Source organism: Neophocaena asiaeorientalis, unplaced genomic scaffold (genome assembly GCF_003031525.2).
Source record: "Neophocaena asiaeorientalis asiaeorientalis breed wild unplaced genomic scaffold, Neophocaena_asiaeorientalis_V1.1 scaffold145, whole genome shotgun sequence".
NCBI classification, from domain to species: domain Eukaryota; kingdom Metazoa; phylum Chordata; class Mammalia; order Artiodactyla; family Phocoenidae; genus Neophocaena; species Neophocaena asiaeorientalis.
This window is the reverse complement of record NW_020172629.1, coordinates 170,483-197,035: the sequence shown is the minus strand read 5'-3', so window position 1 is coordinate 197,035 and position 26,553 is coordinate 170,483. Positions and strand designations below refer to the sequence as shown.

Here is a 26,553-nt window from a genome sequence, read left to right as displayed (position 1 = left end):
TTCTTATAGTTTTAATTCTTAAAGTTTGATTGACATTTATTTATATCTTGGTGCCGTAATTGCAGTTCATGAGTCAATGTTGATGTCATGTAAACCTTGATTTTTAATACGTTTCATTGTACTGATGTTTCAACCAGAATAAAACATTTAATGTAAATTGTAGCTACAAACATTTAAGTATAAAGTCACTGTAAGTGATAAGCTTATTTTCCTTACTACCTTGAAGCAATCTGTCCTAAATTTCCATACGTCTGCATTTGTTTTTGCTGTTCTAAAATTCCTTAGTTGCTGGCTTTGACCTTTTATGTTGCGGAGTTTTATACATCTATTTTCTCACCTGCCATATCCTAGGGGGCTTGGAGTACCCATAATACAGTGAGCCCACCTTCCTGGTCCCCAGACATTTCAGAAGGCCGGGAAATTTTTAAACCCAGGCAGCTTCCTGGCAGTGCCATTTGGAGCATCAAAGTGGTAAATAAAATTGCATTTACATTCGTATATCATTTCTTTCTGGTTGGTTTTGTCCGAGTAGAAGTTAAGAATTAAACCTTTCTTTTCTAGATAAATAGTTTAGTTTCCAGAGCCACTTTTTAAATCTAAAATTTTTAATATGAAGAAGCAACGTGCTTGCCTTTAAAAACCTGCACTAGGAGGAAATTAAATTGCCATTTTACTTGACTGATCTTAAGTGTAAATTTTTAATACCGTTTTTTACAGTTGCTTCCTTTTATGTTGTAATTACCAGTATTTCTACGGGGGAAATCCTTGTCACATAGGCTATAAAGTAATTAAAGACTTGTTCATCATATCATAAAATTTTGTTGCTTAGAAAAGAACAAAAGAAAAGCTACATTAATTTATTATGTACTAATGGAGAAAAAATAGCAGAATTGCAGCAGATTTCATTTTCTGTGTTAATAATCTAAAAACTATAGGATGTCTTTTTCATGTCATTGGTGGATGACTCTGTTAGTCCTTGAAGTTGTCTGATGCATTTTGAAGGTGAAAAATTAATTTGGGAAAGTGTTAATCATCTGAAAAGTTAAAAAAATTTTCCTGACTAGAGAAGACAGTATTCTTCATCTTCTATATTTAATAATATAATTCTGGAATAAGGGTTTTTAATTTAGACCAATTAAGGATTTCAAAGGAGTTCTAGATTCTGCTTTCCTATTTTCTATCACTGTTGGAAGAACTATTTTTCAGCTCACTCTGATAGCATGCAAGGTGTTGAAAATGTAAATATTAATTAGAAGAGTTAAAGAGGTCTTGTTTGACCATTATGAAGCATATACCACTGATCTTCACTTATTCTTACCTGTGTCATTGGATGTTGAGGAGAAATACATTGAGGGATTACTGTAGTCTTGATTCAGTCACTGACTTTTAAAAAATCTTTTATACCTATTGAAAAACCACAAGAGAAACTATCCAATTCAACACTACCCTGTCGCTTGTTCAGAGAAGCTCAGGATCTGAAGGAAAGCAGCTTAAGAGGATAAGGAGAGGCAGCAGGAAAACTGGAAGTTGGCTTTTACTAAAAAACTGAAGGAACGAAAGCGCCCCTTCCCTCTTGTTCACGTGTGTCTTTTTGGTGCTCACAGTATAACCATAATTTGCTGACTTGGAGAGCATTCTGCCAAATAGGTAATGAGCTCAGTGTTTCAGACTGCTGCAGGTGACCTCAGCTGAAGGTGTCACGTAGGGAAAACAAAACCAGGGTTTTCCTGAGCATTTTAGTAATCTTAAATACACACAGCACAAGTAGGTGTAGATGCCAGGTGTTTTCAGGTAGTAATACATAAGCCTGAGAATAAATAAGAAAACAGCAACACAAAACCTTAGTGCTTATTTGTTAAAATATCAGGGAATTCAACATATTTTCCCATAGAATTTTTTCTTGTGTAAAAATTCACATAAATTATTTCCACTTGAAGTAATTATTATCTAGGTGATTTAAAGCAAGCCTTTTAATTTTTCATCAGCTTTCCTGTATGGTCAGGTATTGAACGGTTAGAGGAAATTGACAGTTTTCACGACAGAAAAAGTACTGTTGCACATAGTAAAAATGAGCTTTCGTGCAACGCAGCGGTGCAGAATAGTGGTTAAGAGTGAGGTCACTGGAGCCAGGCTTGCCAGGTGTCTGACTTGGCGCAAGTTACTTAACCTTTTTATTCCCCAGTGTACTTACCTCTGAAGTGGGGATGATAAAATAGTATTGACCTTATGAGACTGTTGAGAGGAACAAGTGCTTCGAACAGTACATAATAAGTACTCAGCATATGATAACTATTAATATCAATACAATTACAAGAAACCAGTTAGCGAGAGAGTCCTTCCTCATACTTGCTCTATAATACAATACAATTTGTTGCGCCTGAAAATACCTGGATAGAGTTGTGGCTTTTCTGCCACCTAGGATGTAGGATTAGGAAACGGAAATACAGTGCCAAGGTTTGCTGTTGCAGGGCATTCACAGTAACAGACCAAGTTTGATTCTAAGGTTGTAGATGTTTAAGTCGTAGAATACATACTGAAAGATGCAAATAATAAGCCTGGTCTCTTAATATTTATCATCTGATTGGAATAAAAGGGAGAAGCAAGTATTTGTGTAACATTTAATAAGACGGTTTATCTCACATTTTGGATTTAAAATTCTTTTGGGCTTTTACAGAATGCTGACTTTTCCGTATCTGTCGTGTAGGGCCGGGGGTCAGGATTTCCAGGAAAGCGGAGACCTCGTGGTGCGGGACTGTCAGGACGAGGCGGCAGAGGCAGATCAAAGTTGAAAAGTGGAATCGGGGCAGTTGTGTTGCCCGGGGTAAGGCCCGCTCACTTTACATTTGCTACAGTCCTTAATGTGTCGGCCGACGACGATCAGCTCATTTGTACCAAATTACTTAGATTCTAAGAGTCCCATAAACAGGCTAAAATTTTATCTCCATTTGCATTTCTTTTTAAACCTCTGGTGAGGTTTTCTTTTATATTTTCTACTTTCTCATCCCTTTTTTCTTACCTTCCTCTTTGACTCTGATCTTTCTTCTCCAAAATCCAATATGCAGTATATTTGCTCTTCTATTAAAACAAAACTCCTGTTATATTCTTGAGTTTATTTGAAGAATTTAATTATGTTGGTGTTTTAAATTTTTGATTGTAGTTGCTCTCAGTGTTGCAATATGGTTTACAGAAAAAATTAGAAATGTTGTAGATTAGTATGGAGTCTAAAAATGTTGAAGATTTTATGACTGTCTTTGACATATTTGAATTTAAGATTGATAACTGTATGGTCATTGGCACATTAAGAGGCTTTGTTTAAATGTGTATTGAAAAAACTGCATTTGGCAAAAAATAATAGCAGATGTTTCCTGCAGTAACTTTACTATTTTACCGATACCCTGTTTTTCAGATTCTAATTGTCATGTTAAGTTCAGGATACAGGTGGGATTGTTCAATTTGCTACTGTTTTTCAGATTCTAATTGTCATATTAAGTCCAGGATACAGGTGGGATTGTTCAGTTTGCTGCTAAAGGAGTAAGGAAACTTGGATTCTGGTGTTTTTTTTTTTTAAAGCAATTCCCTCCCTCCCTCCCCACTCCCCGAATTAATAGGCCTATTGAGGTAAAATTGATATAAAATAAGGTACAAATATTTGAAGTGTACAGTCTCATAGGTTTTGACACATGTGTACACCCTTGAAAACCACACTACAGTTAAGAACATATTCGGCCCTCAAAGTTTCTTTGTGCCTCTCTGAAATCCCTTTGCCTTCCTTCCTGCCTTACCCCCAGGCAATGACTGATCTGATTTCCATTTCTGTCGATTAGTTTGCATTTTCTGGAGTCTATGTAAGTGGAATCATGGTGAATATACTCTTTTTTGATATGATTTATTTCACTCAACATAATTATTTTGATATTAATTCATGCTCTTGTATGTGTTAACAGTTCATTTTTGTTGAAGAGCATTCCGTAGTATGGATGTGCCACAGTTTGTATATCTGTTCACCTATTGAAGGACATTATGTGTGCTTCCATTTTTTGGCTATTAGAAATAAAACTGCTCCAAACTTTTATATATAAGTTCACCTGTGGATATGTTTTCTTTTCTCATGGGTAAACATATAGAAATGGAATGGCTGGATGTATGGTAGGTATATGCTTAGCTTTTTAAGAAAAGGTTGGTTTTCAAGTTGGGTGTGACATTTTATATTTGCAAGAATATGTAAGGTTCCATTTCCTCCACATACTCACCCACATTTGGTATGGCCAGTCGTCTTAATTTTAGCCATTGTAACAGGTATGTTAAGAGTATCTGACTTGCATTTCTCTAATAACCTGTGATATCGATCAGCTTTTTAAGGTGCTTATTTGCTATCTGTATATCTTCTTTGATAAAGTCACTCTTCAGATCTTTAATACATTTTCCAAAATCGAGTATTCTTTTAAAAATTTATTTGTTTTTATTTTTGGCTGTGTTGGGTCTTTGTTGCTGCGCATGGGTTTTCTCTAGTTGCGGCGAGTGGGGCTACTCTTTCTTGCGGTACAGAGGCTTCTCATTGCAGTGGCTTCTCTTGTTGCGTAGCACGGGCTCCAGGCACGCGGGCTTCAGTAGTTGTGGCTCGCGGGCTCTAGAGCGCAGGCTCAGTAGTTGTGGCTCACGGGCTTAGTTGCTCTGCGGCATGTGGGATCTTCCTGAACCAGGACTCAAACCCGTGTCCCCTGCATTGGCAGGTGGATTCTTAAACACTGCACCACCCGGGAAGCCCAAACTTGAGTAGTTTTTTAATTAACTGAGTTTTGAGATTTCTTTATGTATTCTGGACATAAGCTCTTCATCATATATATGATTTGCAAATATTTTCTTGCATTTTGGGGTTTGTCTTTGCATTTTGTTAACTGTGTCTTTCACAGAGCAGTTGATTTAATCTTGATGGAGTCCAGTTTATTAATTTTTTTCTTCTGTGGATTTTGCTTTTTGGTGCTGAGAAATACTTGTGTCACCCAAGGTCACAAAGATATTCTGTGTTTTCTTCTAGAAAGGTGTTGCATTTAGATCTATAATGCGATTTGAGTTTTTTAAATGGATGGTATGACATTTTTTTACATACTGAGTAGCCGGTTGTTTTAGCACTGTTTCTCTGAATTGCCTTTCATCATTCTTGAAAATTAGTTATCATATATGTGGATCTATTTTTGGAACCTCATGCTGTACGATTGCTCCATTTCTTTAGGCCAATACTCCACTATTTTGATTACTTCTACTTTACAACTACTCTTGAAATCGAACACTGTTAGTACTTCTATATGAATTTTAGTATTAGCTTGTCAATATCTACAGATAAGCCTGCTAGGATCTTGATTGTGTTTGCATTCAAACTATAGATTAATTTGGGGAAGATTGACATTTTAACCATATTGAGTTTTTGAAGCCATCAGCACCTGTATCTCTCCATTTCTTTAGGTCTTCTTTAATTTCTTTCAGCGATGTTCTTTAGTTTTCAACAGACAGGTTGAACAGATACTGTTAATCAGATTTATCTCCATCTTCATATTTTTTTATGCTATCGTTAATGGTAGTGTTGTCTTAATTTCAGATTGTGTTTGTCAATTGCTAGTATTCAGAAATACTACTCATTTTTGTGTATCTGTTATTCTAATTGCTTATTTGTAGAATCCATTGGGTTTTCTACATAAACGATCACGTTGTCTGCAGATAAAGTTTTACGTGTTTCTTTTTAATCTGGAGTCCTTTCGTGTCTATTCTTTATTGCATTTGCTGTAACCTTCAGTATAGTGTCGAACAGAAGTGAAGAGCTCAGATAACCTTGTTTTTGACCTTGAGGAGAAAGCATATAGTTTTTCATAATTAAGTATGGTGTTAGCCTTAGTTTTGTTTTAATAGACATCCTAAATCAGTGTGAGGAATTTCCTTTCTATTAATAGTCTGCTGAGATTTTTTTTTTTTTTAATTAAGAGTAGATGTCAGAAGTAGATTCTGTCCCATGTGCTTTTTTTTGCATTTGTAGAGATGATCATGTAGCTTGTTTGTTGATATGTGAGTTACATCTTTATGTGTGTGTGCTAAAGCAATCTTGCATTCCTGGGTTAAACTCTACTTGGTCGTGATGTTGGATTCAGTTTGCTAAAAGCTTTACACTTTTTATATCTATGTTCATGAGGGATATTGGTCTATAGTCTTATTTTCTTATCATGTCTTTGGTTTTCATGTCAGCATAATACTGGCTTCATAGAATGATTGGGAAATATAGTTTGCTCTTCAATTTTCTGAAAGAAAAGTTGTGTAGTGCTGGGAATTTCTTTCTTATGTTATTTATAGGTAGAATCATTAGTGGAGCCATTTTGGCCAGGAGTTTTCTTTATTGGAAGATTTTCAACTACAAATTCAATGTCTTTCATAGGTATAGGGCTATTTAGGTTATCTGTTTTTTCTTGCATGAATTTGTCTTTTAAGGAATTTGTTTCATGTAGGTTGACAAATCTGTTCTAGAATGGATAATAGTGTTCCTTTACTGTCCTTTTGAATTGGTAGTGATGTTCCTCGTTCCTGTTGTTGGTAGTCTGTGTCTTTTCTCCACTTTCCTCATCAGTCTTGCTTGAGGTTTATCAATTTTTTTTTGCGGTACGCGGGCCTCTCACTGTTGTGGCCTCTCCCGTTGCGGAGCACAGGCTCCGGATGCGCAGGCTCAGCGGCCATGGCTCACGGGCCCAGCCGCTCCGCGGCATGTGGCATATTCCCGGACCGGGGCACGAACCCGTGTCCCCTGCATCAGCAGGCGGACTCTCAACCACTGCGCCACCAGGGAAGCCCGAGGTTTATCAATTTTATTGACCTTTTTTGAGCCAGCCTTTGCTTTCATTCATTTTTCTGTATTTTTTCCTGCTTTCTATTCCATTGATTTCCACTCTGATCTTTATTCCTTTTCTCTCACTTTGAGTTTAATTTGCTCTTCTGTTTTTTGGTTTTCTTTTTTGTGTCCCTGCTTGAAAATGCCCAACTTACGAGGTTTAGGTTAGAGCTTTCTCTTTTCTTCGGCTTATATCTGTGGTTCAGGAAAATAAAACTTTTGTAACTTGAGGTAGATTTTATTTTTCTAACAGTTTCAAGATCATGAAATAAAGTATGAAATGAAAACAGTGTGTCACTAAGCTAGATGATAGAGTTTTCTTTCTTACATGTATGAATTGCTATTTTAAAAAAATCTTAAAAAAAAAAAATCTTGATTTTTTTTTTTTTTTTTTTTTTTTAGCACTTTCTTGTCCCCCTGCTTGATTTAGGGGATACTGCAGCTTTCTACTACAGACTTTGTTTCTGGTTGATACGGGGAATACTGTGTTCCATCCTTGTTTTTCAGTTTAACAAAAGCATTCTCTGGGTAAATTTTCCTTTGAAAATAAGAATAACACTTCTACAATTTGTGAGCTACTTACTACGTGTTACCCAGTTGTAAGACCTGTTTTGTGTTCCCATGTTGGAGACGGGGCGGTAGAAACGGATACTTATTTCAATATATTGAATACTTTTGTTACCTATATTCTAGCTGTTTCAGTTATGTATTTTAATGATGTTCTCAATGTATCATTAGTCCTGTGTTTGAATTACTGAGATTACTCCATCCACTCTTGGTAGGCACTTAATTTATTACTGATGGAATGATTATTCTACTTTTATGAATCATCTTGTTTGACTAAAAGGTAATTTTGGGGTATGCATATAACACATGGATACATTTCCTCAGTTTAAAAAATTAATATTTTTTAGAGAGATGGAAGTTTTGTCTACTAGTTGAGTCCTGATTTTCTCCCTTTCACCAGTTTTGGGCATTTACATTTTAGGTCGATCCATATGAAATTGCCAACATTCAACCCCCTTTGACCTTTGAACAGCAGTTTCTTATGCTTCAGCCTATGATATATGGCCATAAGGCAGACACGTAATTGTTTTGTGTGTTTTTACACCGTAGTGCCCTAGCTCATGTATTACTGTGCAGCTCATTTTTCACCTCAACAGTGTAGCATGTGATTTTCTTCATGGAAATCCGCACAGATTTCTGCCTTGCTGTTTTTTAAATGCTGCATAGTTTGAATTGTTCCCAGTTTTAGTCATTCCCTAGTGCTGACCAGATAGGTTGCTTACACTTTTCCCATGTTGTCTTTAGGCCTTTGTGACTATAAATTGCTTTTATCGATTACTGTCGTAAAACCATAGAACTGTTCATTAAAACTGCATTTAGGGCTTCCCTGGTGGTGCAGTGATTGAGAGTCCGCCTGCCGATGCAGGGGATGCGGGTTCGTGCCCCGGTCCGGGAAGATCCCACATACTGGCGGAGGGGCTGGGCCCGTGAGCCATGGCCGCTGAGCCTGCGCGTCCGGAGCCTGTGCTCCGCGACGGGAGAGGCCACAGCAGTGAGAGGCCCGCGTACCACAAAAAAAAAAAAAAAAAAAAAAAAAAAAAACTGCATTTAAAGTCTTTTGCATTGAAAAATTTTATTACTGTAATATGCTCCTTCTATTTGTTGATAGTTAGTCTTCTTTCAGTTATTCCTCAAGAACAGTAATTTCTGTTACTTTTCATTTTGACCCTAACCTATTGTGTTTCAGCTCAGTTTTTCCAAGCTATGTTGTAAGCTTTTAAAGCAAAGAGAGTTTATAGTTCTGGCATTGGCTTCCCCATTCTCTTTTTTTAGCATCTAATTCAGAGTTTTTTTCATGATAAGCACTCTGGAAATAATTATTAATAAGCCAGTGTGTACTTAGTTGATTTGGTCAAATTTAACCAAGTCCAGAATTGAACGGCTGTGGTTGATAATTCTTTGGCTAAGACTGAAATTATGATAAGTTACTCAAAATAATTATATTCTAAAACACTGCTGCCCCCAAAGAAATATGTGAACCATATATGCAATTTAAAACTTCCTAGGGGGGCTTCCCTGGTGGCGCAGTGGTTGAGAGTCTGCCTGCCGATGCAGGGAACACGGGTTCGTGCCCTGGTCCCGGAAGATCCCACATGCCGCGGCGCGGCTGGGCCCGTGAGCCATGGCCACTGAGCCTGCGCGTCCCGAGCCTGTGCTCCGCAACGGGAGAGGCCACCCAGTAAGAGGCCCGCGTAATGCAAAAAAAAAAAAAAAAAAACTTCCTAGGGAATTCCCTGATGGTCCAGTGGTTAGGACTCCGTGCTCTCACTACCAAGGGCCAGGATTTGATTCCTGGTTGGGGAACTAACAGCCTGCAGGCCGTGTGGCACAGCCAAAAAATAAACAAATTAAAACAAAAAAACTTCCTAGTAGCTACATTAAAAAAAGAGAGAGGAATAGGTGAAATTTAATTTTAATATATACCTTTTGACCCAGTATATCCAAAATAGTATCATTTCAACATGGAATTTATAAAATACGCAGAATTATTTGACCTATATTTACGTTCTTTTTTGTTTGATACTAGGTCTTTAAAATCTGGTGTGTATTTTATACTTATAGCTTTATACATCTCATTTTGCTGTACCCCCATTGCAGGTTTTAAGAGTCACTAAAATGGAATGATATATGTGTGTGTATGTGTGTGTGTGTGTACATCCATATATAAGTATACACACATACAATTTTTTTGTTTGTTTCTTGATTAGAATTTCTGGTTAATCAGTCTTACTAAAGACATATTTATGTTTTCTCACTTCCTGATCTATGGGGCTTGTAACTCTGAAGAGACAAGTGAATTTTAAAAATGCCATAATTTATACTTTTATAGTAGTATCTTGGTAATAATAATCTAATTTGGAATTGTTAGTATAGTCTCAGGCAAAAAAGTTGTATTTGAAACATGAATCTTCTTAAGCTTTTCAGGCAGGTATCATACAGGTGAAGACGATCACTTCCCATTTTGTGTGTTTTGCTTTTCATAGGTGTCTGCTGCAGATATTTCATCAAATAAGGAGGAAGAAGAAAACTCTATGCACAATACAGTCGTGTTGTTTTCTAGCAGTGACAAGTTCACTTTGCATCAGGTTTGAACTAAATTATTTGTCTTGCACTTTTTAAAAAAATTAATCACTTTATTAATTAATGGCTGAGTTGGGTCTTTGTTGCTGGGTGTGGGCTTTCTCTGGTTGCAGCGAACGAGGGCTAGTCTTCCATGTGGTACGCGGGCTTCTCATTGCGGTGGCTTCTCTTGTTGTGGAGCATGGGCTCTAGGCATGCGGGCTTCAGTAGTTGTGGCTCGTGGGCTCTGGATCGCAGGCTGAGTAGTTGTGGCACACAGTCTTAGTTGCTCCGCGGCAGGTGGGATCTTCCCAGACCAGGGCTCGAACCTTTGTCCCCTGCATTTGCAGGAGGATTCTTAACCACTGTGCCACCAGGGAAGCCCTGTCTTCCACTTTTGAACTCCTCCTTGCCCATTTCTACTTTAACCCGTATATACTGCAGTCATTTAATATTTAACTCTAGAGCTATACCAACTGAGAAGGTGCTTTATAAAAATTATAAAATTAGTATATTGGTATAGTCTTAGTTTGGTCTGGAATTTAAAATACGTTAATGTGTTCTTAATTTCAGGATATGTGTGTAGTTTGTGGCAGTTTTGGCCAAGGAGCAGAGGGAAGATTACTTGCCTGTTCTCAGTGTGGTCAGTGTTACCATCCATACTGCGTCAGTATTAAGGTGAGTACACTTAGATTTAATTATTAATGTAAATATGCGTCAGGTTAACAAAAACGTATTGATTTGATTAGTATCATGCTGCTTCCAGTTCTTATAATTAATCAATTATTCTTTGTTAGGATTATTATACATATGTGACAATATTTAAGTACTTTAAATATTAAAGTACACCCTCCACTTCACCCCCCCACCCCCCTGCTCCTTCACTGCCTTTTTGGAATCTCAGTTGTGTGCGAAATTGTGTGATATTGTCCTCAGATCACTAACACCTTGTTGGGTTTTTTCCCCCAATTGTTTTTCTTTCTGTGCTTTAGTTTGTATAGTTCTATTACATTCCCAGAATGCACTATTATTATGCAGTATCCAGCCTATTTTTAAGGCCATCCAGTGGGGTTTTTTTTTGGCTGTACGCGGGCCTCTCACTGTTGTGGGCTCTCCCCTTGCGGAGCACAGGCTCCGGATACGCAGGCTCAGCGGCCATGGCTCACGGGCCTAGCTGCTCCGCGGCATGTGGGATCTTCCCGGACCGGGGCACGAACCCGTGTCCCCTGCATTGGCAGGTGGACTCTCAACCACTGTGTCACCAGGGAAGCCCTCATCCAGTGGATTTTTTACCCAGATAATTCTGTTTTTTAATCTCAGTTCCATTCTATTATACTTATCTTGTGGTTTTAAATTTTTTCTTCATTATGCTTTTTGTTTCAAGTCCCTGAGAAGTTTATAATTGTCTGCTACTTCTATTATCCCTGACATTTTTCATTTTGTATTAACTAATTTTTCATTTTGTAAATGTTTTACAGCTTTCTTTTTAACATCTAGTAATTTTTGATTGAATGTGGACATTGTGCATTGTGATGGTATATTGTTGAGAGTCTAGATTTTGTTCCTTTAAAACGCAGTGAAATTTTGTTGTGGCAGGCAGTTATTTGTGGATAAGTTTGAACCTTTTGACACTTCTTTGTGTCAAGCTTTGAGGTGAGTCCACAGAGCCTTCACTCTGAGGTGGCTATTCTCAAACTTTTTGGTCTTAGAACCCTTAGCACTCTTAAAAAAGTATTGAGGACCCCAAGGAGATTTTGTCTATGAAGATAATAATGATTGAATATTTACTGTTTTAGAAATTACAACTGAGAATATTTTAAAACACAAAAATATGCAGACACACCTTGTATAATGCCAATGTAATGATGTTTTATACATCATGTAGCGTCTACAAAACATCACAGAGTGAATTAAAGTGAATAGTTTAGATCACACTTTCTTAACTGCTGTTCTAGCAGCAGTTTAATACTTGAGGCATGGCCTTTATGAGGTCTCTGCTGAATTCTCCCTAAACCTTCCCCTTTCTGATCCCTACAGGCCCCCATTCACCAGTGTCTTTTCAGTCTGACATGGTTGAGATTCAGATGTCTTCCAGCACTGTGTGCCCTCTGATATTTATTACAGATTCCCAGGAGCTCTTCTTTACCCTGGTTTTGGGTCCTTGTGTGACCTCCTGGATGTGCAGCTTGGTGTTCAGTCGAAGACTAAAGGGAAATACTGTGTCGATTCCTGGAGTTCTTTCTTTTTTTTTTTTTTGGAGTTCTTTCTTACTGCTCCCTTCTTTCCAGTGCTCTGTCCTGCACATTCCAACTGCCTCAGCCCCCTGAACTCCAACAGTGTGTCCTAAACTCAGTGAGCCCGTTGTACTTGCCTGGGCTCGTCCTTCCCTGGGGATCATTCTGGAAAAATGGGTATAGGCAGAATATCATAGGACTCTTCCTTGCTTGTTTCCCTCCTCTCAGAAAAAGTCTTACACTGCCTTTTGTCCGGTATCTGAAAAGAAGTGTTTCATAAATTTTGCCCAGTTTTCTAGTGTTTTATGATGGGAGACAGGTCTCGTTTCAGTTACTCCAACATAGTTGAAGCAAATATCCATTAGACTATAAAACACATCTCTCATACCTTAGACATAATACATGGATGGGGACCCTGGATAATATCTTGGTTCAAAGAGCTCTTAAAAATGAAGATAAAACCAGTTCAATATGAGGCAAAAAAGAGTGGATAGTAGAGCCCTGAAATCTGCACTAAGGGGATTTCAAAGCGGGGGATTGTTCAAATGTTGAAATACCGCAGAGAGTTCAAATGATAAACACTAGTACGTCATCTAGATTTGGAAGTAAGGTCTTGACTGACTGACTTGAGCAGTTTCACTGGTGGTGGGCAGAGTGACCAGACTGTAGTGTGTTGAAGAGTCACTTTAAACTGAGGGACTTGAGAATTCGGCCGTAAAGGACCACAGGCTGTGAAACAGGAAAACTTAGTGGAATGAAGATACATCATTAAAAAAAATTCTACTCCTTTATCTTCATCTTACCTTTCTTCTAAGCCAGGGGTTGGTAAACTGCCACACAGGCCAAATCTTGCCCACTGCCTATTTTTGCAAGTGAAGTTTTATTGGAACACAGCCGTGCTCTTTTGTTTACATACGTCAGTAGTGAGCTTCACACTACAGTGGCACAATTATGTAGTTTAACATACTTCCTGGCCAGCGAAGTCTAGAATATTTATTATCCTGTCCTTCACAGAAAAAGTTTGCTGGCTACTGCTGTATGCTCCCCTGCTCTTCCTACCCTAGGCTGTTTCTTCCATTTGGGTAAATAATATAACCTGATAATCTAAGACTAATTTAAACATATCGGTAGGCTAATCAAAGTAATAAATACACACGCTTAAGAAGCAAATGTCTTTACGAGCCTTACGGTAACCGACCGACCCGTCTTCCTCTACCTTCACATCTGAGTCCTCTTCCCCACAACGCAACCCCTTTGGGTTCGTTCAGGTCCTTCTTTTTGTAGTTAACTGTACAGCGCTAAATATTATACTCGTGTTACTCCTTTATGTGTGTTAGATTTTGTTGACTTGCCTCTATAAATAAATAAATAAATGCTGATTGAGCTCTTAAAATACACCTCCTGCCTTCTCCCAGCATCCTCCCAGTATAGTTGTTTTACTATATTTAGTTAATAAACAATGTTGGCTGTGACTCCATAAATGTTCACTGGAGATCTAAATAGTGTACTGTGACTTCATTTTGTTTTTCATGGAGTTTTTAATAGCGAGAAGAAAATAATGATTCATGATTCTCCATTAGTTTTTGTTTGTTTTTACCTACTGTGGAAGCATGATCATATCAGATTATTTCAGCAAGTAACAGTTTTTCTGGGAAAGGCTTAACCCCTTCCACACTCTGCTTTTCCCTGTTCTGAGCTGGGCTGGTAGCTTCTAGGTCTGTTACTCAGTTCTCATCCTCAAACATCTCTGGGATGACATCCTCTTTTGGGTTCATTGCTTTCTAGATCCCACGTCTTCCTTTTTCTTGGTATACACCCTCACTTTGTTCCTCATATCTCTTAAGTAACTTCATTAGAAAGGGTACTTGGAAAATGAATTTTGAGTCTTTGTCTGAAAGGTATTCCACTTTAACACTTATTGCTTGTTTAGTTAGATTAAGGATTGTACCTTGAGAAGTATTTTCCTATAGAATTGGAAACTGTTACACTCTTTTAGCATCCAGAGTTGGAAAGTTTGATGCTACTTTGATAGTTGTTCATTTATATAACTCTTGTTTTCCTCTCAGGTAGTTTTTTTTTTTTTTGCAGTACGCGGGCCTCTCACTGTTGTGGCCTCTCCCGTTACGGAGCACAGGCTCCGGACGCTCAGGCTCAGCGGCCATGGCTCACGGGCCCAGCTGCTCCACGGCATGTGAGATCCACCTGGACCGGGACACGAACCCATGTCCCCTGCATTGGCAGGTGGACTCTCAACCACTGTGCCACCAGGGAAGCCCTCAAATAGTTTTAAGACCTTATTCTTCATGATCTTAATTTTTATTCTGTATCTTGATTGGTTGCTATTTTGTTATAACACAGGTTCTTTGCAGTCCTTTTTACCTGTAGACTCTAGTCTTTTGAGATCTCTTAGTTTGTTCCAAATTCTTAATACTACATGATGTGGCTATTTTCTGGAATTTATTAGAAGCATAGAGATTCTCAAATTTTTCCACTTAAGTTAGACCCTTGAGGCAAAGGAGAATAAGCAGAGGGCTGAATATGAACTTAAGAAGTCCTAGCTTCTTAGCCTAAAATCCTCCAAGACCATAAAATGGCCTTGGGAACTCATGTTGTACCTTAATTTTCTTTGCATTTTTAATATACAAGTCCTTATGCGATGTACACAAGTTTCAGGATCATGACTTCATGAAATGTCATAGATTGAAGCTTTATCAATACATTTTCAAGTCCTGTGTTAACAATAATGGGGTCATTTACTTGTTTTCTTTAAAAACCAGTTACCACATCTATCAAGTGGACATAAAATCCAGAGCACAAGGTAGTTACATAAACTGAAAAAGGCATTAAAATATGGATCCCTTTATATTATTCTGTCCAATAGGCAGACTCCGAAAAGTACATGAACGTGGTCACCCCGGAATTGGGCCACTGTTGGCGCTCAGTAAATGTTAGTTGCTTTTGCCTCTTTTCTGCTCCTAGGTATGTAAGCACCGTGTTCATTTGGCGCTTGATCAGATATGGCGTATTTGATCATGTTTGCATGAGGGGTAGGTTAACGTATGAATCACATGGCTTGGTTGTTTCTTTTGCAGATCACGAAAGTGGTTCTGAGCAAGGGTTGGAGGTGTCTGGAATGCACTGTGTGTGAGGCCTGTGGGAAGGCGACAGACCCAGGAAGACTCCTGCTGTGCGACGATTGTGACATAAGTTATCACACCTACTGCTTGGACCCGCCACTGCAGACAGTTCCCAAAGGAGGCTGGAAGTGCAAATGGTACCCTAGGACTTATGTTTCCCTTGTTAGACTTTTTAAGTTCAGAACTTTCCCACAATACTTTAGTTTTCACAAATTAGCAGCAACTGCTTAATTGCGTGATACATGTTTACAATGATCGATACCACTAACCAGAAAATTTTTCAAATGTGCATTAAATACTTTCCCCCTGTTCTGTTCTTGTGTAGCTTCTTGAATTTCAGTAACTAAATAACTGAGTAAATAAAATTGAGACTTGTGGGGTGTTGGGTTTCAGGTGTGTGTGGTGCAGACACTGTGGAGCGACATCTGCAGGTCTGAGATGTGAATGGCAGAACAACTACACACAGTGTGCTCCGTGTGCAAGCCTGTCCTCCTGCCCCGTCTGCTACCGAAACTATAGAGAAGAAGACCTTATTCTGCAGTGTAGACAGTGTGATAGGTATTGTGCTGTTTTTTTCTTCATCTTTCGTAAGCTTTTCTCTCTTAAATATAGCAAAAGGAAATTGAAAAATAACTTTCTTCTATCTTAACGGTAAGAAGTAAGAGTTTTCCTTTCCAGATTTTTAGTCAGCTAGAAGCTTAACAGAAGTTTTCTGTTTCATATTTTCAGTTCTAGGCTAAACATTTTTCACTTGGGGCTTTCTGAGGGTTGAGGCCTTTGATTTCAGTGGTATGTTATTGTGCTCTGTTAGCACCGTACATGTAATATTAGTAATCATATTATTTCATCAGTAGTACGGGCTTCTCAGGGTTCTGCCTACCAGTTCTTTGTTCTAAGGCAGGGTGACTTTTATTTCCCGATGACGGTTCGTTATCACGTACACAAGCTCTGTCTACTCCACAGTAGGTGCATCACCTGGACCACTCTGTTACGGGAATTCCTTTCTACTTACCCTAACTAGCTTCCGTGCTGTCTCTGAAATACTCAGTATTTTGTCATAAAGCAATTATCCCATCCTCATATAATGTGCTTTTGCTTCGTTCATAGTACTTGTTCTCATTGCTTTTTTCTTCTTCTCAGCTCTGACAGTTTTTCGGGGTCGGTAGGAATGGTTAGAGAGGGGTGACGTGGGCTAGGTGGGAGGAGCACATGAGACTTGGGGGCTTTAAGGTTGGAGGCTGTCAGCTCCTGTTGCAGTTTTTAAAAGGAAGCCATCCTCAGTATATTTCTTCTTCTTTTTTTAATGTATGAATATGGTCTTTCTAGATGGATGCATGCAGTTTGTCAAAACTTAAATACTGAAGAGGAAGTGGAAAATGTAGCAGACATTGGTTTTGATTGTAGCATGTGCAGACCCTATATGCCTACATCAAATGGTAAGCAAATGATTTAAATGGTGAGTCTGTGCTCTTGGATTGATACAACTCACTTGTGCCTGCTGTCCTTAATCAGTGAGTGGGCTTAACTGTACTTCTTTTTCTCTTTTTGTGAAACTATTATTTGGACAAGTATTTTATGAAAAATAAGTTGCTTTTCATTTTTAATTAACTCATTATCCCAGTAATATGTTAAAACAATCAACTTACATAAAGGAAGTAAATTAAGAATATATTTTAGCTATAAGGTGTAATTTTTGCTTTCAAGAATCATAATCTTGGGGACTTCACCAGTGGTGCAGTCGTTAAGCATCTGCCTGCCAGTGCAGGGGACATAGGTTCAATCCGTGGTCTAGGAAGATCCCACATGCCTCGGAGCAACTAAGCCTGAGCGCCACAACTACTGATCCTGTGCTCTAGAGCCTGTGAGCCACAACTACTGAACCCGCATGCCACAAGTACTGAAGCCTGTGAGCCTAGAGCCCGTGTTCCGCAACAAGAGAAGGCACCACAATGAGAAGCCTGCGCACTGCAACGAAGAGTAGCCCCCGCTCGCCGCAACTAGAGAAATGCTGCGCACAGCAACGGAGACCCAACGCAGCCAAAAATAAATACATATATAAATAAATAAATTTATTTTAATTTTTTTAAGGTGTCCCTTTAAAAAAATTTTTTTAACATCTTTATTGCAGTATAATTGCTTTACACTGTTGTTTTAGTTTCTGCTGTATAACAAAGTGAATCAGGTATACGTATATATATATCCCCTCCCTCTTGCGTCTCCCTCCCACCCTCCTTATCCCACCCCTCTAGGTGGTCACAAACCACCGAGCTGATCTCCCTGTGCTATGTGGCTGCTATCTATTTTACATTTGGTAGCGTATATATGTCAGAGCTACTCTCTCACTTCGTCCCAGCTTACCCTTGCCCCTCCCCATATCCTCAAGTCCATTCTCTACGTCTGCATCTTTATTCCATCCTGCCCCTAGGTTATTCAGAACTTTTTTTTTTTTTAGATTCCATATATGTGTTAACATATGGTATTTGTCTTTCTCTTTTTGACTTACTTCACTCTGTATGACAGACTCTAGGTCCATCCACCTCACTACAAATAACTCAATTTCGTTTCTTTTTATGGCTGAGTAATATTCCATTGTATATATGTGCCACATCTTCTTTATCCATTCATCTGTTGATGGGCACTTAGGTTGCTTCCGTGTCCTGGCTATTGTAAGTAGTGCTGCAGTGAACATTGTGGTACATGACTCTTTTTGAATTATGGTTTTCTCAGGGTATGTGCCCAGTAGCGGGATTGCTGGGGTCGTATGGTAGTTCTATTTTTAGTTTTTTAAGGAACCTCCATACTGTTCTCCAGAGTGGCTGTATCAATTTACATTCCCACCTACAGTGCAAGAGGGTTCCCTTTTCTCCACACCCTCTCCAGCATTTATTGTTTGTAGATTTTTTGATGGTGGCCATTCTGACTGGTGTGAGGCGATACCTCAGTGTAGTTTTGATTTGCATTTCTCTAATAATTAGTAATGTTGAACATCTTTTCATGTGTTTGTTGGCAATCTGTATGTCTTCTTTGGAGAAATGTCTATTTAGTTCTGCCCATTTTTGGATTTGGTTGTTTGGTGTTTTTGATATTGAGCTATGTGAGCTGCTTGTATATTTTGGAGATTAATCCTTTGTCAGTTGCTTCGTTTGCAAATATTTTCTCCCATTCTGAGGGTTATCTTTTCATCTTGTTTATGGTTTCCTTTGCTGTGCAAAAGCTTCTAAGTTTCATTAGGTCCCATTTGTTTATTTTTATTTCCATTTCTCTAGGAGGTGGGTCAAAAAGGATCTTGCTGTGATTTATGTCAGAGTGTTCTGCCTATGTTTTCCTCTAAGAGTTTTATAGTGTCTGGCCTTACATTTAGGTCTTTAATCCATTTTCAGTTTATGTTTGTGTATGGTGTTAGGGAGTGTTCTAATTTCATTCTTTTACATGTAGCTGTCCAGTTTTCCTAGCACCACTTATTGAAAAATAAATAAAATAAAATAAATTTATTTAAAAAAAGACTCATAATCTTGTAGTTATTAGCAATACATAGGAATCCAGTACATTGGTTCTTTATCTTTACCAGTTTTTCTTCCATGATGTTGTGTATTTCCTCCACCATTTCTCTTTGTTGTTTTAAAGGCAGCTTTTAATTCTATTTAATTTAATTCTATTTAGTTTTCAAGCATTTATTTTAGTAAAATGGGTACAGTAGTAGAAACTTTAATCATATGTAAATCTTTAAGTACACCTTACCTTTTGTGAAAAAATCACGAGTTTTTGTTTTTGTTTTTGTTTTTTTTCCATTTCAGTGCCTTCCTCAGACTGCTGTGAATCTTCACTTGTAGCACAAATTGTCACAAAAGTGAAAGAGCTAGGTAAAATCTGAAATGCTTTCCTTGACTGTTCTTTACAAAAAGCAAAGAAATGCTTTTATATAACTGAATTGTGACACGTTACATGAATCCTGCCTTACTCATTTGGGTGTTCAGTGTAAATTTCCTAATGTTGGTAATCATTTCTGTAATTACATACAAAGTGTCTGTCTTTCCCAGCTTTAGTGGGACAGTATTCCTACAGATCTCACCAAATTGGCAGTGAAAATAACCACTTTTGAAATAACCGTTAACTACATACTTGTTTTGGTTTCGTTGATACATTATTGTGTTTAGTTACCAGTTAGACTAGACAATAAGGCCTAGCTAGCAAAGAGATTTCTTCAGAATTCATTCTCTTACTATTTTTTTCTGTAACAGATCAGCCTAGAATAGTGACTAACATGATATTCTTACTAGACTCTCATTCTTTTGCCTACTTCTGTTTGATATCATCTGATACAAAAACATTTGGATCGTACAGAAATTTTCCTAATGAACAGCAATTTGGTACACTTAAATTTTTGCTTATTTACTACCTCTCCTTGTAAGTGATTATACTGATGCTTTGATTTCCAAATGGGCTTATGGAGTATTTCTGTTTCTCTTCTGTAAATTGATCCTCACCTTTTAGTCTGAAAGGATACTCTAGGAAAAGGCTCATAGTCGAGTGACTGAAGCATTGCTTTTAGCTTCCGTGCTTTCTTTTTAAATCCCTGTATTGATACATGAAAATAGAAATGCCAGGAAGAGCATTTAAAAAAAAACTTACAACCTTTCTCTCTATAATTCAAGGAGGTTTGACCAGCTATGCTTACTTTTAACTGAGTACTGTTAATTATTTGTGCATTTCATAGGTAATTGGTTTATAGAAGTCACATTCCCTTGACATGGTCCTTATGGAACAATAATCAACTTATCAATCAAAATTTAAATGAAAGTTTTAATTTGTATCCTTGGGATATTGTAATTTTAGATCCACCCAAGACCTACACCCAGGATGGTGTATGTTTGACTGAATCAGGGATGACTCAGTTACAGAGCCTCACAGTTACTGTTCCAAGAAGAAAACGGTCAAAACCAAAGTTGAAGTTGAAGATCATAAATCAGAATAGCGTGGCCGTCCTTCAGACCCCTCCAGACATCCAATCAGAGCATTCAAGGGATGGTGAAATGGATGATAGTCGAGGTAATACTTACATATTTTCCATGGAATATGTTTGCAAAAATAAAGAATATAAAAGAGCTTTTAAAATTATTTGATTTATCTAAGGGTAGATCCTGCTGACTTAGAAGGTAACCCTTGGTGTGACACTGTCCTGCGTCAGTGGTCTTCTGAGACCTTGCCTTTTCAGGTTCTCTTCGTTTCATGTATCCTAGAACAGACCTATATTACAGAAATTTCCAGGAGCACCATATCTTCGAAGGTCACAGATCTTTTCAGATCTTTTCGGGGTTTGCCAGATAGCTGCATAAACCCCTTCAGATGCTGTGAACTTGGATTTCATGGTTAAGTTAAAGTAGAACTCCATGCAATCTAGAAATGAAAGACCATCATTAATGTTCAAATATAAGCTTATATTCACAGATACTCATCATAAACCATCTGTTTATAAACATTTTCTTGATCAGGTTTTTCTGGCTGAATTTTCTTGAGATGAAAAAATAATTTTAGTGGCATTAAATTCCACATGAGTTTTATTTTTGCTTTTCTCTGAAGGAGATCGCCATAGGCTTGTTTGTTTTTTAGGGTGGTTATTTCTTTTCAGTTGATTCAAAAATAACGTAATAGTTGCTTTTGTTCCATCACATCTTATCATTCACCAGTATTTATTGAATGCCTGCTGTGTGCCAGATGTTGGAAGTCAAGTCAATGAGCAAAGCAGATAAGATTCTCTGCTCATGGAACTTACATTTTAATGTTAGGAGAAAAGATCATTAAAAATACATAACATAATAAGTTAATAAAGATGTGTTTGGCAAGTGCTGTTGAGAGGACTTGGGAGCACAGACAGTGGGCTGAGGGCCCAGATGAACTGGAAGCCATGTTTAAGCACCGACTTTAAAGAGTTGAGTGAGCCACTCGATTATCTGAGGGGAGAGACAACGGGAAAGACCCTGAGTGGGATGTGCCTATAACATTTGCTGAACATTGTGGAGAACAGTGTGTCCAGCACAGTGAGCAAAGGGATAAAGGCCTGTGATGAGATCAGAGTTGTGAGGAGAAGTGGGGTGACTCAGTAGGTCCTGTAGGACCATAAAGGTGATGCTTAAGGCATTTACTGGAAATGGAATGGGAGGTTGTTTGGAGGTATCTGATGAGAACAGTGGCAAAATCTTACTTATAGTTTAAAAGGAACACTGCTGTGATGTAAACAGACTTTTAAGCCCAAGAGTTGTAGCAAGCAGTTCAGGCAGGAGGCTCTTGCAGCCGTCCAGGTGAGAGTTGATGGTGGCTTAGAATGGGTCTGTGTGTGCTCCTGTTACTTTATCAACTAATCCTCACATTTCTTTTGCACTGTGTGGTTGGAGAAAAGCTTTCTGATGCTTACGTATAACTCATTTTCAAGTACTATTGAACAGAAGTTCATTTTGAAGTTTTAAGTGATTTGAGGCTTGTGAAGAAGTAGTCTGTGTATCTGGGAGGAATTGACCTGATTTTACCATCAGCCAAAGTACAGTGAAGAATTGCAGTTTCTGAGGGTATCAGAAAATGCCTGAAGAATGGTTCCATAGTCCCTTAAATCTGAGAAATGCTGCATTTCACAGAATTTGAAAGGTTTCTTGGTAGTACACACTAATTCCCAAAGCATGAAATTATAGAGGGAAGAAATGTTTGTTGATGTTTGTTTAAAAAACAAAACATCAATAGAAAGACCCAAGAAGGTTTTCCCTATAACTACCGTTCTGTAAAACAACACTGTGAGAAATGGTAGATATTTCTGCAGCTGTACAGTTTCCAAATTGAGGCTGCCAGCAGGGAGATCCCCATAGAAGTAATACTGTCCATCATATTATACACATAATACATACGTAATTTTAGATTCCGCAGGAGTCGACGAAGTCCAAATGAACTTGTGATGCTCCTGAAATATTGCAGCAATACTCACCTTTTTGGGGGTTGTTTTTGTTCATTTTTAAACTCTTCTGATAAACGTTTCTTGAGGAAAATAAGTCATAAACAATCACCTTAGCATATCAGAAACAAACTTGTGCAATAAAAGCAGGCTCCTGGGGTCTGGATAGCCTGTTAGTGCAAAAAAATCCAAATCTAAAGAAAATAAAACTGCTATCTGTGTCTCAAGAGTGGGAGCGCAGGGGGTGGGGGGGAAAAAGTGGGAACACGGGGACTTCCCAGGTGGTGCAGTGGTTCATAATCCACCTGCCAGTTCAGGGGACATGGGTTCTATCCCTCCTCCGGGAATATCCCACATGCTGTGGAGCAAGTAGGCCCGTGCAACACACCTACTGAGCCTGCACTCTAGAGCCTGTGAGCCACAACTGCTGAGCCTGCGTGCCGAAACTACTGAAGCCCGCGCACCTAGAGCCCGTGCTCCGCAACAAGAGAAGCCACCACAATGAGAAGCCCGCGCACCACAACCAAGAGTAGCCCCCACTCGCTGCAACTAGAGAAAGCCCGTGCACAGCAATGGAGACCCAGTGCCCACAAAAATAAATAAATAAATTTATTAAAAAAAAAAAGATGAGCGGGAGCACAGTGCTTCCCTCTCAGTTGCTGCCCCCTGTGGACCCTCACAGCACGGTGGGGACATCGGGAGGTGGGGAGTGAGACCGCGCCCAGGCTGTGGCAGGCATGGTGTGGGGCAGGTTGAGAGGAGAGGAAGCAGCCGGGTGGGTCGGTTATCACCTCCTGCAATTCGTTAACGGTCATTTCCTCAATGCTGTAAATTTTGTTTGGGGGCAAGTAATATATTCACATGTTTTTAAACTGCACAAGAATAAGGGTGTTTCTCTTTTCCCTGTCCTGCCAGTTCACTTCTCCAGACGCAGCCATTCTTTGTGTCCTTCCAGAGGTGTTTTGTTCATGTACAAGCACATGGATATATATTTTGTGTTCCTTTTGTCTTGCTGTTCTTGCTTTTATGTTATTCTTCATTTTTCATGGCCTCATTTTTCATATTCCTTTGTATGGATGTAAGTAACTCAGTTCCCAAACTGATAAGACCTTTAGGGGTTTTGTTTGTTTTTTCAGTCTTTTATTGTGTGTTTCCTGAGATTTCATGTATTCCTCCTTGTTTCTCTCCCTCACTTTTGGTGGGCATACCTTCTGTTGTTTCTTGAGAGAGAATGCATGGAAGGTAAATTTGAGAGGTTATGTACTTCTGAAAATGTACCCTCCCACCTGACTGATCTTTTCTAGGTTAGAATTCATTTTCCCTTCAGCATTTTGAAGTCATCGATCCAGTGTCTTTTAGTTCCTGGTATATAGGGAACTTGATACTTTTTATATGATCCGTGTTCTCTCTGGAAGCTCTTGGGATTTTAGGAAATTCTTTGTCTGCAGTGTTCTGAAATTTGGTGAAGATATGTCTATTTCAGTCTGTTAGGGATGTTTTTCCTTTCTTTTGTCAGGCACTGAGTGGTCCCTTTCGTCTGCCATCTCGTACCCCTCAGCGTTAGGAAATGTTCTTGAAACCATTGATTCTCCCCCTCCGTGCCCCGTCTTCTTTTTCTTGACCCTGCTATTCAGGTGTGAGACCCACTCAGCCCATTCTCCCTGTCTTTTCTCTCCTCCTTTCTAGCTCAGGTCTTTGCATTTTACTCTAAAGTAAATTTTTTATTTTATTTTTCTATCCCTCTACTGATTTTCATTTTTGTTTTGTTTTCAAATATCATGGATTAATTTCCAAGAGCTTTCTTTCCTTCCTTTGCATGTTCCTTTTCATAGCATCCTGTTCTTGCCTCATGAATGTTTTATCTTACCTGTTGGAGGATTGAAAAATTTTTTCTAATGTTTTCTTTTTCCTGCCTAGTCTTTCAATTCCCAGTTGCATTTTGTGGTCTCTGTCTTTCATGTGATAATCCTTGGTTGTCCGTGTGTGATTAAAAGTGAGGACTAAAAGTGGTGATTGGAAAAATAAATAATTTTTTTAAAAAATAAGGAATGAGTGATTAAAAATGATGAAAATCTTCGAGTTTGTGGGTGGTATCTGTTGGCTAAGCTTTTGTGATCTGTGCTCACTATTTGGAAAAATCCCCTAGTGTCAGTACCTTTAGACATTTCTCTTGGACTGGTCAGGTTTCCCAGAAGAATCTTCCTGTCTCCTGCTTGGACAGTAGAGGTTTAGCTGCTGGCTTTCTGGGAGTTTAGTGGGGAAAGGCCCCAGGGGAGAGAGGGTCAGCATTTAACATGCGTGTAGTCACTTAATCCTGTTTTCAGTCCGTGACCCCAGTGTTGAGTTTGAGTGTCTGAGTCCCATATCCTGTGAGTGTGAATGGCAGCCTCACAGTGTGTGAAGTTGGGAAGGTCATAGGGATTATGGCTTCTGTAGTTAATATGATATAAAACTCTCTTTGCTTTAGCTGCCTCCCACCCATTTCCAAAGGTTGAAGAACTCTGCCAGTTCTTCAACCTTTTGAGGATTGTGATAAAGTTGGATTTTTTTCTTCGTTCCTTCCACTTTCAACTGAGAATTTGTATTTCCTGAGTCAGTTTTCATCTCTCATTCTCTTTCCAAAATTGTGGCTTTTCTTCTTTCCTGTTTTTTCTGTCTTTGTTGGTTTATCTTTTAAAAATAGATTGCTTTACTGTACATTGGGTTTTGGGAGAGTGAAATTAGATACATGAATTTAGTCTACCATCTTAAACGTAAATTCCCTCTCATATATTTCAGTGGGTTTATTTTAAGGTAAATAATTGCTAGCTTGTTACCTTTGGTGTTTGCTAAGTTTCAGTAAATAAATAAATAGATAAAATTTCCATGGTTTAATCTTAGCTGTAGAAAGCAGTTATCAGATTGTTATAGAATTGACCTTAAACACTGACCTAATATTATTGAAAACAAATACACTACTCATGGTATTACAGAAATATGCATAGTACTTAGAATATCGAAGAAAAGTGTTAACAATTTATTGTTAAATGTATTTGATAACTTTTTTTTCCCCTAAAGCACAGCGTAAAGCATATACAGCTTGAAAAGTTTTGATTACCATGATTTTAAAACAGCATTCCTCTCTAGGAACTGAGCTTTTGTATGCATTACTTAGTTTCATTGTTTACTTACATTTGGTGAAAAATTTGTTGAACACCTATTACGTACCATGCTAAGGATGCAGCTGTTAATAAGAGTCTTAGATAAGGAGAATATAGTCTAGCAAGGAAACAGACATTAAAAGAACCAATTAAAATAAAGCATAATGTTAACGTACAGGAGCATGTATAACTGTGGGAATTCTCTAAGAAAGTGATGGTTATAAAATCCTGAGGGCTTCCCTGGTGGCACAGTGGTTAAGAATCCACCTGCCAATGCCGGGGACACGGGTTCGAGCCCTGGTCCGGGAAGATCCCACATGCCACGGAGCACCTAAGCCCGTGAGCCACAACTACTGAGCCCTTGCACCACAACTACTGAAGCCTGCATGCCTAGAGCCTGTGCTCCACAACGAGAGAAGCCACTGCAATGAGAAGCCCGCGCACCACAGCAAAGAGTAGCCCCTACTCGCCACAGCTAGAGAAAGCCCATGTGCAGCAACAAAGACCCAACGAAGCCAAAAAAAAAAAAAACAAATCCTGAAAGATGGGTAGGTGGAAGGTGGCAGAGGTGGGGAGGCAGTGGACAGGGAGCTTGATGTGCTCAGGGAGCTGAGTGTAGCTTGCATAGCGGGAGTGAGATGAAGCTGGAGAGTTCACAGGACACTGTTATAATGGGCCTTACAATTTGGATTTCATTTTGAGGCCACTAGGAAGACATTAAAGGATTTTTAAGCAGAAAATTGATACTTTTCAATTGATATTTATAGAAACATCATTTAGGCTGCAGTTTAAAGAACTGATTGGAGAGGAGGGTAAGCATGGAGGCAAGGCAGAACAGGCGGGGAGGGAATGCAGTAAGTCAAGATTGGACTCAGGTGGTAGTTGAGGGAAATAGAATGTCCTCGGGAGATACTGAGGAGTCCTGATTGAACGGGAAAAGAAATTAGGAATTGTCAAGCCTGTCTCCTGGGAATCTGCCTCCTGCATGGTACGTTTCCATGTCTTTTAATGATGATAGGTAAATCCTGGGAAAGGGAGAAGGTTCATCTTAAATTAGTAGTTCAATTTTGTATATAAAGTTTTCAGTAACTAGGTAATTCTAATTACAGATTAGTTG

At 38.7% G+C, this 26,553-nt stretch overlaps 1 protein-coding gene across 15 annotated transcripts in view; it reads left to right on the top strand.

Moving 5' to 3' along the window:
* Nucleotides 1-26,553, top strand: part of KMT2C (lysine methyltransferase 2C) — a 206,933-nt gene that overhangs the window by 110,546 nt on the left and 69,834 nt on the right. For 12 of the 15 annotated variants that reach the window (XR_003002445.1, XM_024739165.1, XM_024739164.1 and 9 more), the window contains 9 exons: nt 352-471; nt 2,705-2,821; nt 9,916-10,017; nt 10,565-10,669; nt 15,318-15,499; nt 15,756-15,920; nt 16,689-16,798; nt 19,157-19,222; nt 20,196-20,408. Coding sequence is in view for 14 of the 15 variants with exons in the window: in XM_024739165.1 (XP_024594933.1) it covers nt 352-471; nt 2,705-2,821; nt 9,916-10,017; nt 10,565-10,669; nt 15,318-15,499; nt 15,756-15,920; nt 16,689-16,798; nt 19,157-19,222; nt 20,196-20,408 (1,180 nt within the window). In the remaining variant the exon portion in view is untranslated. The remainder of the gene's footprint in view (nt 1-351; nt 472-2,704; nt 2,822-9,915; nt 10,018-10,564; nt 10,670-15,317; nt 15,500-15,755; nt 15,921-16,688; nt 16,799-19,156; nt 19,223-20,195; nt 20,409-26,553) is intronic. The other 3 variants (XM_024739167.1, XM_024739161.1, XM_024739162.1) reach the window with 2 other exon arrangements.